The 17,050-nt window shown below is 46.2% G+C and overlaps 1 protein-coding gene across 7 annotated transcripts in view; it reads right to left on the reverse strand.

Annotated features, from left to right (window-relative positions):
- LOC129182489 (LIM and calponin homology domains-containing protein 1-like) overlaps positions 1 to 17,050 on the reverse strand; it is a 78,858-nt gene that overhangs the window by 46,736 nt on the left and 15,072 nt on the right. For 2 of the 7 annotated variants that reach the window (XM_054778699.1, XM_054778695.1), the window contains exons 1-5: positions 13,722 to 13,907; positions 13,001 to 13,282; positions 5,659 to 6,294; positions 197 to 448; positions 87 to 125 (exon numbers count right to left, since the gene is read on the reverse strand). In XM_054778699.1, coding sequence (XP_054634674.1) covers positions 87 to 125; positions 197 to 448; positions 5,659 to 6,294; positions 13,001 to 13,282; positions 13,722 to 13,762 — 1,250 coding nt within the window. In that variant the 5' untranslated portion in view covers positions 13,763 to 13,907. Of the gene's footprint in view, positions 1 to 86; positions 126 to 196; positions 449 to 5,658; positions 6,295 to 8,257; positions 13,908 to 15,003; positions 15,206 to 15,512; positions 15,584 to 16,164; positions 16,293 to 17,050 lie in introns of those variants that run through there. The other 5 variants (XM_054778697.1, XM_054778696.1, XM_054778700.1 and 2 more) reach the window with 5 other exon arrangements.

The following is a 17,050-nucleotide window of genomic DNA, read 5'->3' on the forward strand; positions in this document are numbered from 1 at the left end:
ACACAGCCCAAAGGTGGGAGGTTCCCCTTGCGTTGTTAGCGTTAGCATGTTAGCGTTAGCATGCACAGCCTCGTCTCCAAACTTACTGAGTGTCCTCAGACCTGAAAGCAACTCGCCGGCTCGTCCTGGAAAAAGAAAATGAAGTGAAGACCAGGGCGGGGCGGGGCGGAGCAAAGACAAGATGCTAAAATCTCACATCATTGGTGGCAGATCATCATCCTCCACCCACAAGGCTTTCTTTTCTGGTGCCTCCTCCATCCTTTCCTCAGCCCTCGCCATCTTGCTTCCTAACTCTGCCTCCCTACAAGATGGGAGGACAGCCTCCAGGCAGAGGGACAGAGAGGACAAGGACGCGGGCGCCTCAAGGACATCCCCTATTTGGTGCGTGTCATCCGCAGTGGGCCTCTGTGGGGCTGGAGTGTGATGTCGGGCCGCCACACCGACGCCGCTGTCGAGACAGTGGAGCCGAGCCGTGACCGCCAGTCACCAGAAAACAATGCAAACAAATCCAAGATGGCGTCCCCGGAATGCCAACAACGTGCCCGTGCAAAACATTCGGTACACCTGCGCTTCACAAGAACTGGATCAGCATCCTGCCTTTCAAAGATCATCTCCATCCACACAATGAAACGTGACACCACAAATTTTGGAGGAAACCCACGCATCCACGGGGAGAACATGCTAACTCCACACAGAGGTGCCCAAACAGCACAAACAGCCACTTGGTTGCAGTGCCATCAAGTGGCCAAGTGACCCAAAGACACACATCAGGGCTTTGAAAGGCCAACACAGGAAAGACTTTTCCCTCTGGATCACCAAAAAAGATCAACTCAAGTATTCTTCCTCACGGACAAAAACATGCTTGTTGGAATGGAACACCTTATTTCTTCTTCATGGCGACATAACACATGACCATTCCATTCCACTCCATTTTCCTCCGCTTATCCGGGTCCGGGTCGCGGGGGCCGCAGTCTTAGTAGGGAAGCCCAGACTTCTCGGTCCCCGACCACCTCCTCCAGCTCCACCGGGAGGACACCAAGGCATTCCCAGGCCAGCTGTGAGACATAATCCCTCCAGCGTGTCCTAGGTCTTCCCCGGGGCCTTCTCCCGGCTGGGCATGCCCGAAACACCTCACCAGGGAGGCGTCCGGGAGGCATCCGGACTAGATGCCCGAGCCACCTCAGCTGGCTCCTCTCGATGTGAAGGAGCAGCGGCTCTACTCTGAGCTCCTCTCGGATGACCGAACTCCTCACCCTATCTCTTAGGGTGAGTCCAGCCACCCTACGAAGAAAACTAATTTCAGCTACTTTTATCCGCGATCTCGTTCTTTCGGTCACGACCCAAAGCTCATGACCATAGGTGAGGGTGGGAACATAGATCGAACGGTAAATTGAGAGCTTTGCCTTCCAGCTCAGCTCTCTCTTCATCATGACGGTCTGGTACAGCGGCCGCATTACTGCAGACGCTGCGCTGATCCGCCTATCGACCTCACGCTCCAACCTTCCCTCACTTGTGAACAAGACCCCGAGATACTTGAACTCCTCCACCTGGGGCAGGACCTCATTCCCAACCCGGAGGGAGCAATCCACCCTTTTCCGACTGAGAACCATGGCCTCAGATTTGGAGGTGCTGAGTCTTATCCCAGAAGCTTCACACTCAGATGCAAACCATCCCAGTAAACGCTGCAGGTCACAGCCCGATGAGGCCATCAGGACCACATCGTCTGCAAATACCAGAGATGAGATCCTAAGGCCCCCAAACTGCACTCCCTCGACACCTTGGCTGCGCCTAGAAATTCTGTCCATGAAAATTATGAACAGAATTGGTGACAAAGGGCAGCCTTGGCGGAGGCCAACGTTCACCGGAAACAGGCTTGACTTACTGCTGGCAATGCGAACCGGGCTCCTGCTCCGGTTGTACAAGGACTGAATGGTGCGTAGTAACGCACCACCAATCCCATACTCGCAGAGCTCCCCCCACAGGACACCGCGAGGAACACGGTCGAATGTCTTTTCCAAGTCCACAAAGCACATGTAGACCGGTTGGGCAAACTCCCAAGTACCCTCCAGTACCCTTGCAAGGGTGTAGAGCTGGTCCAGTGATCCGCGACCAGGACAAAAACCGAATTGTACCTCCTGTAGCCGAGGTTTGATTAACGGTCGTACCCTTCTCTCCAGCACCCTGGAATAGATTTTCCCGGGGAGGCTGAGGAGTGTGATCCCCCTATAGTTGGAACACACCCTCCGGTCACCCTTCTTGAAAAGGGGGACCACCACCCCAGTCTGCCAATCCAGAGGTACTGTTCCCGACTTCCGCGCAATGTTGAAGAGACGTGTCAGCCAAGACAGTCCTTCAACATCCAGAGCCTTGAGGAATTCAGGGCAAAACTCGTCCACCCCCGGAGCTTTGCCACTGGGGAGCGTTTTGACTACCCCAGATACCTCAGCCACAGTGATGGAAATGTCCGCGTTCGTGTCCTCAGCCTCTGCTTCCTCAATGGAAGGTATGTCAGTGGGATTGAGAAGGGCCTGAAAGTATTCCTTCCACCGCCCAATTATATCCTCAGTCGAGGTCAGCATGCCCCCTTTCCCCACTGTAAACAGTGTGGACCGGGAACTGCTTCCCCTTTCTGAGGCGCCGGACGGTTTGCCAGAACCTCTTCGAGGCCGACCGAAAGTCGTGTTCCATGGCCTCACCGAACTCCTCCCACACCCAGTTTTTGCCTCGACCACAGGCCGAAGCTGTGAGCCGCTTGGCCTGCCGGTACCTATCAACTGCTTCAGGAGTCCCACAAGCCATCCATGCTCGATAGGACTCCTTCTTCAGCTTGACGGCAGCCCTGACCTCTGGTGTCCACCATCGGGTTCGGAGATTGCCGCCACGACTGGCCCCGACCACCTTGCAGCCACAGCTCCGATCGGCTGTCTCAGCAATGGAGGCACAGAATACAGCCCATTCGGACTCAATATCCTCGTCCTGCGGCCTAGGGTGTCCTGGTGCCATGTGCACTTATAGACATCCTTATGTTCGAACATGGTGTTTGTGATGGACAAACTGTGGTTCGTACAGAAGTCCAACAACAACACACCGCAAGGGTTCAGATCGGGGAGGCCGTTCCTCCCAATCACGCCCCTCCAGGTCACACTGTCATTGCCCACATGGGCGTTGAAGTCTCCCAGCAAAATGATGGAGTTACCAGTCAGGGTGCTCTCCAGCACCCCTCTGATGGACTCCAAGAAGGCTGGGCACTCTGAACTGCCGTTTGGCACGTACGCACAAACGACAGTCAGGACCCTTTCCCCAACCCGAAGGCGTAGGGAAATGACCCTCTCGTTAACCGGGGATGACTCCAACACAGAGGCACCAAGCCGGGGGGCTATTAATAACTATCCATTATTTTACCTGTGTCAAGTAGTGAACAAATGAAATGTAAACGGAAAGGTACCCAATATGGCTGGCTTGGCGGTGTTTGTATTTTAATTTTAATTTTGGTTTTATAAATTTTTTTATATATAACTTGTACTGTGGTGACATGTAATGCCGACTGTATTTTTGTCTATGTCTGTTGTATATGGTTTCTTTTTTGTTGTTTTGTTTTGTTGGGTCTATTACCATCTGCCAAAGGGACTGCCGATGGAAAATTAGCCTTTCGGCTAACTCGGGTACATTGACTTTCTGCAAAGAAATGTTGATTAATGTACACTGTCCCTTTTTAAAAATAAAGAATTTGAATTTGAATTAATAAGCCCACACCAGCTCGCCGCCTCTCCCCAGCAGCAACTCCAGAGTGGAACAGCCCCTCTCGAGGAGTTTGGATCCAGAACCCAAACTGTGGGTCGAGGTGAGTCCTAATGTAACTAGTCAGAATGTCTCAACCTCTCTCACAAGTTCGGGCTCCTTCCCCACCAGAGAAGTGACATTCCATGTCCCAAGAACCAGATTTGGCCGCCAAAGACCAGGTCGCCGAGGCGCCCGCCCTCAACCGCCACCCAAAGCACAATGCACCGGACCCTTATGCTTGCCCCCGCAGGTGGTGGGTCTACGGGGGGAAGATCCCATGTGGCTTGTTTGGGCTGAGCCCGGCGGGGTCCCACGGGTGAGAGCCTACATGATTTCTCACTAAATACTACATGACTTCTCACTGAATACTACATGACTTCTCATAAAATACTACATGACTTCCCACTAAATACTACATGACTTCTTATAAAATACTACATGACTTCTCACTAAATACTACATGACTTCTCAATAAATACTACATGACTTCTCACTGAAAACTACATGACTTCTCACTAAATACTACATGATGTCTTGGCTATATACTTAGTAAATACTACATTATTTCTAGAGTACACATACTGAACAAAAATATAAATGCAACTCTTGTTTTTGCTCTCATTTTTTATGAGATGAACTCAAAGATCTAAAACTTGTTCCACATCCACAACATCAGCATTTCTCTCCAATATTGTTGACAAATGTGTCTAAATGTGTGATAGTGAGCACTTGTGTTTCGCTGCGGTGTGTGTCTGGACCCCTGATGCAGAGGCCAGATGCAGTGGAGATGGTAAGAGTCATTAATGGTCCAAAAGCCTTAACAAAAGGCGACGTTACACCAGGAGGCGTAATGCGAGAAGCGTACAGTAGAAGGGACTGCTAACGAGACGAAGCTCTAGAGTAGTGGTAGTTGGTGCAATAATCTGGTGTCTCACAGGTGGCAGCACTGGGCATAAGTTGGCAGGTGGTAATAGGAGTCAGGTGCATTCAGCAGCTGCGCCTCCAGCCAGGACTAAGGGATCTAAAGGACAAAGAAACACAAGGAGAAGGCAGGAAAACAGAACAAGGACATGTGATGGAGGTCAGCACTTCTCCTTTGCTGAGATCATCCATCCCACCTCACAGGGGTCCAGACACACACCGCAGCGAAACACAAGTGCTCACTATCACACATTTAGACACATTTGTCAACAATATTTAAGAGAAATGCTGATATTGTGGATGTGGAACACGTTTGACATCTTTGAGTTCATCTCACAAAAAATGGGAGCAAAAACAAGAGTTGCATTTATATTTTTGTTGAGTGTACTTCGTAAATAGTCCATTATTTGTTAGTAAATACTTCATTATTTCTTGAGTACATACTTAGTAAATATTCCATGATTTCTTAGTAAATACTTCATGGGGTGCCCATTCATTTCCAATGGGAAGATGTTGACAGCTAGCATGAAATGATGCTACTGTAAATGTGGGAATGGATAACCACCTTGTCCTCAATGAGCTCAACGGTTTGACCTTGGATTGGTTTGACACGGCTGTTTGTCTGTATGTGCCCTGCCATTGTCTGGCGACCAGTCCGGGGTGTACCCCGAAATCAGCTGGCATAGGCTCCAGCATCCCACGTGATGCAGGTGGACATTGCCTAGAAAAGCACCTCCAGCACCGGCCAACCAACCCTAAACACGTCAGCAACTGCCCCCACTGGAGCCGTGTGGTCACTGCACCACATGCCCCCACTGCAAGTGGACAGTAACGGCAAAGAGTTGTTTATTGGGTTGTGCAGGTGTACCTAATGTTGTGTCCCTGTGATCTACAGCCGTTAGCGCTTCCTTCATGCGTTGTTAGCCGCAGTAACACAGAGCGTCCACCAGGGCGTACCTTTCACTTGCCACCTTTTCACCAAGGTCGGGTTTGCTCGGCGGCTGCTTCACACCCCCTGGCACCGGCAGAAACTGCCTGAAGGCCACATTTGATTTATGCAAGGCCCCGGTCCTCCGAGACATCATGTCATCCTTCTCCGTGTCAGGCGTAGGTCCGTTTGCGTCGCCACAATCACCACCGCCATCAACACATTCCCGCTTCACTCTTAGGTGTGGAATCTCATCTCTCGCGTCTCTGTGACAAAAACCCCAATGAGATGTCTGAAGCGACGCCGCACAAGCTCGTGCCTCAGTCCAAGCGTCCCACCTGATGTTCCCGCTCTTCATCCAGTCCACTTCCTGGGCGCCAGCGCTGCCCTCCCCTCGGGAGCAGCGCGTGGAGGCGGGCGGAGGCAGGAAGCGGTTGTGAGATGCCGCCGACACGCTTTGCTTATGGAACACTCCCGTTCTTCTCGCCATCATGTCATCTTTACGGACATCTGGGGTCCTCACTTGCTCCTCTTCCTCCTCATCCTGCTGCTCCTTCATCCTCTTGTCCAGACCGGCGTGCAGCTCGGCAGGGGAGCAAGGAGCCTCTGGAGCTCCGGGTGAAAGGTTGGGGGTGCTTTCACGGGTTTGGGCTCCATCAGTGAGGCTGTGAAGGCATCACATGAAGCTCTAACTGGCCAAGGCTAACACTACATACAGTACGTTCCAACTGGGGATGGGTACCTTTCACATTGACATGTTACCATGCTGACGTTAGCATACTAACATTTTTAGCGATTTTCATAAGTAGAAACATAGCACTATTATGCTAGGTGTTAGCATGCTAACATTAAAATGTTAGCTTCCAATCGTTACTAGCATTTTTAGCTATTTTTATAAGTAGACACATACATAAAGAGCATTATTATATTAGATGTTAACATGCTAATGTTAGCATTGTTAGCACGCTAACGTTATCATACAAGCATTTTAGGCATTATCATAAGTAGACACATAGCACTATTATTCCTTTGCCTTTGTCGGTCGGCAAGATTGGACAAAAACTACCTCAAATTTCCGCTCAATGACGCGCTGCGACTACTTTTTTTTGTCATGCATGAATATTAACGACAGAATTCTGTCAAGTCTGGAGAAAGAAAATGGGTATTTTGATTGTTACATTTTGCTTCAAAGCCCCATGGCCCTCGCAACAAGACCAAAGTTGGAGCATGCCACTATTTTTTATTGTAATTTATACAGCGGTGCCGTGGCGTACGAGTGTCCCGACTAACCAGTGTTTTTTGTTTTTTTTTTACATGCGGCTGATTTTTTTGCTTAAATTTGGGTTAGGAGCTGCTAGTTACCTGCAGGCAGAGCCGACGACAGCTATTTGGGGGACTCGTGTCAGTCATGTCACCATGGCTGAAGACGAGAACGGATGTAAATATCATTAGCAGTGCTAGCATCAGCAGTACTAGGATTGGCAGCGCGCTAGCTAGTCACCAGGAAAGATTTTGAAAAACATCAGTAAAATATACATACAATACAGCCTTCTAACTGATCTTATTTGTGATGTATTGTGTAAAACATCAAATTAAAAGCACAAAATGAATACAGAGCCACCATTCACCAGCACCAGCCTGGACTTTGTTTTTCAGAGAACAAATAAGACACATTAGCACTCAATAAGCTCATCACATTTTACCTTGATGCATTCCCACACATTTGGGAGCAAATATGAGGTGAAAGAAAAAGGCTAAAAATAAAGAATAGTAGTCTATCTGTGCAGCGTGGGAGACGGTGCGTTCAATGAAAGTGGGACAAGTCACCGCTCGCATTAAACATGCAAGAACTGTGGGATTTCTAACCGTATATTATTTTATGAATAAAATAATGGCTCATATTTCCAAAATTGATATCCTCTTACATAAAATTTGATGTAGTTTTTTTTTTACACATTATTTGATTTTTGCTTTTTTTTACGTGTATTGCGCCTGAGCGTTTCCCGCGGCCCGGTGGGTGGGGACCCCGCCTTGCAGCGTGCTTGGGGATACCGTGTGCTCTTTCACACGCTTCAAAATACTGTCAGAACGACACTTTTATACAGCTGGCGTCTTTATTTAAGATTCACGTCTACGTCAACAGACGCAAGCGCTGAATGGTATCGAATGAAATCGTATCGTGTGCACACGGTATCCAGGCGTATGGAATGGTTCTGTTTTTAAAATGTGGTATATTGAATGGTACTGAATTACCACAAGGAGATTTACATCCCAACTTACCGTATTATAGAATAAAATAAACTTATTTCTAGCTGTGATTCATTGTGATTAATTGCGATTCATTCTGAGTTAACTCAGGGTTAATTCGAGCTAATACCTTTGTATTATTATTACACTTCAAAACTGACTTTTTTTTCAAAATGTATTTTAGTGTTGGTGTTGGTGGAGGTGGGGCTTCATTAACTGTTAATAATGAATAATAATACAATGATTGGAACTGTATCTCTGTAAAAAAAAAAAAAAGCAGGACATAAACGTTTCATGCTCGCATGTCTTTTGTTTGTTCACCAAAGCAGGGACAAGTAGAAAGTACCAAAGCAATGCAAGCGCTCGTGTTTGCATTTCTACCTGCGTTCCCGCTCTGACAGCAGGGAGCCCAGGCCAACGGTCGGCACGGCGACGGTCGCCTCGGAGAGGAGTCGCACGAGCAACTCCGACCCCGCCCCTTCGCTCGGTGCTTGCACGCCTACCGGCCGCCCGATCTCTGTCACGCCGCCAAACGTCACCGATTTGCCCGGGGAGCTTGCGTACGTTTTGTCCAGACAAGACCGACACACGGGGGCGGGGCTGGGCTGGCTGTAGATTGTCATGTGACACACACACACACACACACACACACACACACACACACACACACAAAACGGCGCAAAATGAGCGGGTCCAGACAAATGAAAGGAGGGACATCATTCAGACAGAAAGGAGAAGAGGTGCACACAATCACAGCAAGTGTTTCATGTGACTTTCCTCTTTTTTAGGGACACAAACGTCCTCTGGTGGCGCAAACAAAACCTCCTCTATGCTATCTACTGACATCAGCACCCCCACCACAAACACAAAAGCCTCTGCAGCTCACACAGCCAACAATTGCCTCTCTCTGTCTCTCTCACACACACCCACACTGCTCTTTCTGCGCATGTCAGACTGCAACCGAGCGCACAATAACGAGGAGAATAAAGCCGGCGAAAGGGAGACTTAAAGCTGCTCGCCTCATGAAATAAGCAGCCACTACGGGGCGCATTTTCACAAACGCGAGCGCCTCGGTCCACGTCACGGATCTCTTTCGGAAGGTCCGGCTTGAACCAAAGCAAACGTTCCCACAGAAAACGATGTAAACCCAATTCATCCCGTAGTCCCCCCCATATTGTCATTTACAGCATAAATATTAGTCCTACATTTATTTGATCTACATATTTAGCAATTGCATTCATAATGATATCAGTATTAGTTCAGTAGTTATTCCCAAAAATGGCATTTTCCGTCATTTTCTTTTGGATCTAGCTCCATAGCTTTTGAAGATCCAACAAATCCAGATTCCACAGTGTCTTGGATATATAACAGGGGTGTCCAAACTTTTTCCAGCGAGCGCCACGCAGTGAAAAGTGAAAGGATGCAACTGTGCCACTTTGATCTTTAGTAAAGCAGCACATGTAGACATGCTAGGAAGCTACAGTAGCCTACATGTAGCTGAAGAAACACCTGCATTTCACCTTTGGAACATATCTGGAATGGAGGAGAAATGCTACTAAAAATCACCTTTTTCAATAATTATACCAGTTTCTTTTTGCAAAATTGCGAATTTTGTTCTTCATTCGAATATGACTTTTTTCTGAATATTTTGACTTTATTGTCATGAAATTACAGCTGTTTTTTCCCCATTTCTGCTGTTTTTTTTTAATTTTCCAACTATTTCATTTCAGCTTTCCTCTTGTAAAAAACTTTATACCTTTTAAAACAATAATGTATTTTTTCTTTATTTTTAAATACCAAAATGATATTTTCCCTCATTTTACAAGTTTATTCTCATAAAATTGCAACTTTTTTCTCATTAGAAATGTTTTTTTTGTTAATATTTTGACTTTACTTTACATTTCTGCTGTTGACTTTTTCTGTATCCATCCATCCATTTTCTATACCGCTTATCCTTATTAGGGTCGTGGGGGCATGCTGGAGCCTATCCCAGCTGACTTCGGGTGAGAGGCGGGGTACATCCTGGACTGGTGTCCAGCCAATGGCAGGGCACATATAGACAAACACTCACATTCATACCTATGGACAATTTAGAGTCGCCTTTGTGATATTTGGACTTTATTCCCATGTTATACATTTCCCCCCCAACCTAAGTTTCCAAAAATTACAACTTTAGTCATTGTTTTTGACTTAAAAAAAAAAATCTAACTTTTGAGATTAGATTACAGTTCTTCTCTTCATATTTGGACTTTTGATAGATTTTCCCATTTTTGCTGCTGTTGTTTTTTTTTTTAGTTTCCTTGTTAAATTTAATTTTTAGACAAAAAAAAAAAATCACAACCCTGCGCCGCAAATGAACCCGGGCTGCACTTTGGACATCCCTGCTATATATAATGGTGTTGGTTGCATCAAAATAGCTTCATTTCTTGTTTTCCTATGATGACAGTTCCAAAGATCCCCTATTTTTACCTATTCTGGATCATAGTATCCGGAATGATTCCATGATCTGGATCAGTCTTTGATATTTTGTACAACCTGTCGGAAAGCTGTCCTGTATTTTTTTCCTGAAGCGCTTAGACCATTTTTTGTGGAGTTATATGCACAAATGCCAAAAACGGTGCTATCTCACAATGTTAAAGAATCCTTTAAAAAACTCCTGGATCCAGACGGTGATCCGGACCGCTCCCAAAGTTTAACCGGTTCTTCCATATCCCGTTTCCCACAATTCCTGAACATTTCACCCAAATCCATTCTAAACTTTTCAAGTTATTTTGAAGACAAACAAGGAAACAAACCCATTCTTATACCTCTGAAATGACGAAGCGGTAAAACTGGGAGGTCTGGCACCCTTGTCTCGGCCCATGTGTTTGTTGCCACGCGCATCTCTCTACAACAAACTCTGTTGTCCTAAAATGGCGCCTGCGGCCCACAACACATTGCGCGATCACGTGCAATTAGCATGAGTTTTCGTCTTGGGCGAGTGATCCAAGATGGCGGCGTAAACAAACCTAACGGCAGCGGGCGAACGCAAGCCGAGGCAAAATTTGAGCAAAAATTTGGGATGTTAACTGAAAAACACGTTAACCAAGGCAGGATGTTAACCGAGGCAGCACCATATTAATTTTCCTGTGCCATCTTTGAGAAATAGCATTCGTAAAGTACCTCATGTATTCATCCCAACCACCTCATTTATGTCTTGGTTTAATGCAGGGCTGTCCGAACTGCGGCACCGCCCGGGGGACAGTCGCTGTTTTTGTTTTGTTGTTTTTTATTGGCCCACGGCACATTCAAAACAAAATATAAGAAAACAAAACAAAAACCAACAACAGCAAAAAAGAAAAAAATTCAAAAGAATAAATATTAAGAGAAAAAGTTGCAATCTACCGAGAAAAAGCAATAAATAAAAGAACAACGTTGTAATAGTATGAGGAAAAATTATGTTATTTTAGTAGCATGCAGTTGAAATATTTTTTTAAGAGAGACATTTTTTTTGTAAAATGATGCATATTATGAGAAACCAACAAAACAACAAATGGGATAAAGTTATAATGTTACAAGAATAAAAATCTTACAGGAATAAAGTCATGATTACGAGAAGATCATTTACAAGAAGAAAGTTGAAATAGTTGGAAAATGTAAAAAAAACAACAGCAGCTGAAATGGTCAAATGTTTTTTTTGGCGGCGTAAACAAACCGGACAGTATTTTGGACGCGAAACAAGCGCGCCAACGCAAGCCAAGGCAACATTTTTGCAACATTTTTGGATGCTAACCCAAACAAGCGCTAACCGAGGAGGATGTTAACCAAGGTATTATGTTGTATGATGTTTTTTAAGACATGCTATACCTACATTTATCCACCAGTAGACCTTGACAGGATGTGTACTTTGTATACAGAGATGAATTGGATGACGAAAAACACTAAAAACAATTTCCAATAGTTAACTCATCCAATACTAAAGATGTATTTATAGGTCTTTTACGTTTTTTTGCACGAGAGGCAAAAAGACGTGATGACACAACTGCACACTAATAGAGGTCGCTTTTCGAGCCGTTTTAAGCCTTAAAAATGGCCACAAAGTGGCAGAAGTCAATTTGGTAAGAGCTCGGCATGGATCATTTGCATGTACAAACACACTCGGCAGCAAGGAGGAAGTGGAAGAGCGTGGAGGAGTATAGTGTGCGAAAGGTTACGCATTGTAGGGAAATTTTAACGCATGCACAACTGCACACGCATACACACACGCAGTTTAGTTCCAAATGTGAAAATTGTAAATAGTTGGTGGTGTTATATTTGTAAATAAATTGTTACTTGGATACAAAACAACACATGTTTGTGTTGTTTATGTTGGTATAGTTGTTTAGCTGTTTGAGCTGTCACAACAGCAAAAAAAAAAAAAAAGTTCCCAAAAAATTCTAGTTGTGAGCTGATATTTTCCTGAAACGTAACGTAATGTTCTACTACTGATTAGAAGAACAGAAAAAGGAAGAAACAAATGTTTTTTCCTGATGAAAGATGAGAGTCCAACCTTTCTTTGGGTAGGTTCCATGTGAAGGGGTTGTCTTTTGAAAACATGGCTGGGAATGAATGAGTTAAACTATTTAAATTATTTTATTATTATTATTATTATTATTTTTTACTAACACTGAACTGAAATGTTTTTAGTCTTTGTCAACTAAAACTGAAGTAAAACTATCACATACAGAACTGACAAAAATGTTGCTAAAATTAAAATGGATGCCAAAAACAACACTGCTGAACATTTGATTGGTTGACAGCTACTACCTTCTACGATGGTCAGAGTTTGACCCTGGAACGAATGAATTGACTTTTTACATGGCTTTCTGTGGGAAAAAGGTTGCAACGTTTTGAGATCCAAACAAGTCGGGGGTAGACCAGCGTCCCGGTGATATCAAAAGCTAGCAGGAACGGTGTACCTTTATGAAGAAAATGAATTAGGTTCCCTGGCGGAAGAGAGTTTGAAGGAAACAAATAACGTGTTATTTAATGTAATGGGACCTTCCACACACACACACATACACACGCACGCACGCACACACCCACACACGCATGCACACGTTACTGATTCTGCCATCAGTTCGGAGTGTGTATGGGAGGGGGCACCTTGGTTCAGTCATTCTCAGCCTCTCCCACTTCTGCATGTCTGCTTGGCTCATGGTGGCAGGCGCCAAGCTCACGAGTCCGTCCCGGTGAAGGGGGCGTGGCCTAGCACAAACCCGCCTAAGAGCCAGGTCGTCTGTCTGCTTATTGGGCGTGGCTTTGACCTTTCCCTCGCCTCCTTCCTCCGCTTCTTCCTTGTCCCTCTCAAACTCCTCTCCCTCCCGCTCCTGATGGCGAGGGGCGGAGTCTTTGCGTGTAATGAAGTCAGGGATTCGCTCGCCATCGCTGTCCAGTCACCATCGAGCAAAGTGGAACAGAAATTGTCAGAAGACGTACGAGAAGCTTGAAAGAGATGGAGGGGAAACCACACGCACAGATGCGCACGCACACACACAATACATCGAGCTTCACTTTTCCCACATTTTCTTATGTGACAGCCTTGTACTGAAATTGAATAAATTCATTTTATTCCTCGAAATTGTCGACACAACCCCCCACGGTGACAACGTGAAAAAAAGATTTGGGAAATGTTTGCAAACGTCTTAAGAATGAAAAGGTAAGAAATGTCACGCACATGGGTAGTTAGAGCAAACCATCTTTGTTCCTGCTGTGGTGTTGGGGTGCTGTGTGGAGAGCATTAAAAGGTATTCCATTTTAGAATAATAAAATGTGGCAAAAGTGAAGTGTTTCGCCAATACTTTTCCAGGTGCACTGTCCGTCTAACCTGGCTTGCTGCTCCTGCAGGGTTTGCTGGGACGAGCGCATGATTCCTTCCCAGCGTTCCCTGTCTTTGCTGTTGCACGCAGGCGGCGGCACAAGCTGATGCACCCGGGGCGCCCCGAGCCCGCGAGGGGCCCGCCGGGATGCAAGGTCATCTCTTCTAACATCCGGAACCTTCTGCCCCTCTGCCTCGTCCTCGTCAGAGGAGTCCCAAGCGCATTTGTGAGAGCTCAGAAAGTCATTATCGCGGCGGAGGATGATATTCGGGGAAGGCGATCTCAGGGGCTGCTCCTCGGCGGCGGAAGATGAGGAGGAGGAGGAGCTTAGTTGGGTCAGATGGGATGGAAGAAAGTCATTCCAGTGATGCTTGGAAGTCCACGGCCAGCAGCGACATGCACGGATTCAGTCATTAGTCGCAGTCCAGCCACAAAACCAAATGCAAATGTCAAAAACTTGGAATGCGCATCACTTTCCAAACATCATCATCCATTCCCAACATGAACAATCCATGTCTGCTTGCAACACCCAACACAAAGCAACAATCAATCAACCAAAATGTCAGCACACAACAACCAATCACAAGCCATCGTTAGTCAAGAGCTTCATCCATGTGATTTCCAAAAGACGTAACACCGATACAGTGGAACCTTGGTCAGTCATTCCACCCAGAAACGGAGGCTGACCCAATCAATTCCTCCCACAAGATCCAATTCATCCCTTCCAGAAAGCCACAAATGTTAACACAAAACAGGCTTTTATAGTTTTACAAGCAGTAAACAATTCCAAATGCGTATAAATGCATGTAAACATAACATTTATGATTTAACAAACACGCGTTAGTGAACAAGGTCCGAGCACAGCACCAACATGATTTCCAAAACTTGTTACGCAAACAGTGGTTCGTGAACAAGGTCCGAAAACCAGCATGGCTTCCAAAATACTACCATCCAAACACACCAAATCTGCGTGATTTCCAAAACACTCGTGAGTGAACAAGGCCCGAGCACTTCCTCTCTGACCTGCTGTAGCGAAGGGCAGCAGGCAGAACTTTGATTCCCGCCTTCTCCAGCTTCCGCAGCCTTGCCTGTTCCGACACTTCCTTAGCTACCATGTCGTCCTCCTGTCTCCACTGGCTGCCATTGTGATCCGGCGCCCAGGTGACCGTCTTTACATTTTTGGAGAGAGCCTTACCGCCCTCAGTCAGCCCGGGAGGAGCTTGACTGTTTGGGGCGTGGTATAGCATCAGGGGGAAGTTGAGACAGGTGTACGCCCCGTGTGATCCTTACCTGCGCTGCTCTCTGTCCTCCGCGTGCGGTTTCCGCCGCGGTGTTAGCACGTAGGAGCTGGCGTTGCTACGGTTTGGAAGGAACTGGTTGAAGGGAACGGAGCTCCGCGATTCGCCGCTGGCGCTCCGTCTGGCCGACATGTCGTCCTTCTGCACATCTGGCTTCCTGCCGGCGGCGTCGGCCTCCACGTCGCCGCCTCGTCCTGCACGTGGTGGAGAGAGCGATGGAGCGTTAAAGGACACAGAGTGAGGAAGTACGTAAACAGCCACATTCCCGTCAGACTACCCCAGGGCAGCTGTGGCAACGTGTCCTTTTAAAATGTACTGCATGAGGACACATGCTCAACATGAAACACACCAATGGAGGCCACTGGGACACCCACACGCGCATAAAAGTCAGCTGTCCACATGAAAGGTAACCCTCCCCCCTTTGAACATGTGTGGCACTATTAGTGAACACGTGTTTTTCTTCTCCTCAAGAAAACACTGAAGTGCAGGGAAAGAACAAACCGTCGGCATTGGCTCGGCTGAGGACATCAGGTGAAGGACTGTGCTGCGAGCGCGTGCCAAAAGAGTCCAGACTGTCAAAAAAACAAGCCAAAGAAAAATGAGAGTGTCAGCCACACGATAGAAATGACGGTTATGACTCTCACTTCATTGTGGATGACGAATGGTCACACATGCAGCATTCAATGTCACCGGGAAATTTCTTACCCCCAATTGGGAAGGATGACAAACAAAAAGTGAAATACATGTTAGTCAGGCTTTGGGAAAGTATTACATTTTATTTGTTGGCACTGATGACAGTGAAATTATCTTTCGGACTGAAGGTTACGACTTGTGTTTTTTCACTGCTATATTTTATATACGCTGAATGATGTTTATTGTCCTTGCACACAGTATACTTTGTGCAACCAAACTTAGCTTTCCATTTCTAGCAACATTAAGACATGTTCAAACTTAAACGGTCCAAATCCAAATTTAAACAGGTATAAAAAATATAGAAATAACTGATAGAATGTAAAACATTGGTCCCATCAAAGAAAAAGGTCTTTTTTGGGTCTGGTCTTTTTTGGCTTCAGAGTCAGTCCTGGTTCCCTGTAGTGACATAAGTGTGTGAAAGACGTGACACCTGCTCCATTGTGATCAGGGAGTGTCTGACCTGTCCAGAGAGTTGTCTCGAGTGTGCCTCGGCGGAGAGAGCGACTCGCTGCGCTCCGAGTCCCAGCAGTCGTAGCCGCTGTCTCGAACGCTGCGCTTGTGAGAGCCGTCTGCCGAGTCCTCGCTGTCCTGCACAAACGCAAACAGGACAAGAACCATGAAAGACATGATGCCGCACGTCCGTCTGAAGCACAGTGACATGTCACAACTGCAGGGGGCGCAACACTGGTCTTCCTTATTGTTACCTTACTCTACCATGAGCTTTAGCTATGTTGCCAGATAGTATTAGACTGGAATATTAACAGAATTATGACAATCAGTCAAAACATTCCTCAAAATGCAGCAAAAAGGAATTGAACGGAGGTGTCAGGAATTAAGATGGATGAAATGATCAATAAAAAAAGGGAACCTTTTTTGGTAAATACAGCCAGACTTTATGCAAAGTCAGCATCTATTTGTATGCTATTACGACATCAAACTGACAAACCTGATAATATTAAAAGTAACTCCGATAACCAATCATTTAAAAAAACGCTCCGATGAGGCGCAATTACCCGGACTGTGCGGGTGAGCATATGAAGCGCTCCTTTCTTTCTCCTGCCTGTGACATTATGTCGGAACTTCCCCTGAGGAAACCAACATTCACTTTAAGAGGAAGACATTTCGTGTGCTAGTTGTACCAAATGCTCCACAATGAGAGGGAAAAAAAACATGGACCACACCAAAAACCTTATCATCTATCTGAAACGCCAGCACCGTGGCGTTTGAAAAGTGCAAAAGGTTTGCCAGAGACCCACGTGGCGTCACACCGGCCGCTTGATGTGCACAAACTACACTTCCATCCACATTTTAAAAAGTAGACATAAAAAAGTTATCTGTACAATATC

The sequence above is a fragment of the Dunckerocampus dactyliophorus genome, chromosome 6 (genome assembly GCF_027744805.1).
Source record: "Dunckerocampus dactyliophorus isolate RoL2022-P2 chromosome 6, RoL_Ddac_1.1, whole genome shotgun sequence".
Classification (NCBI taxonomy): domain Eukaryota; kingdom Metazoa; phylum Chordata; class Actinopteri; order Syngnathiformes; family Syngnathidae; genus Dunckerocampus; species Dunckerocampus dactyliophorus.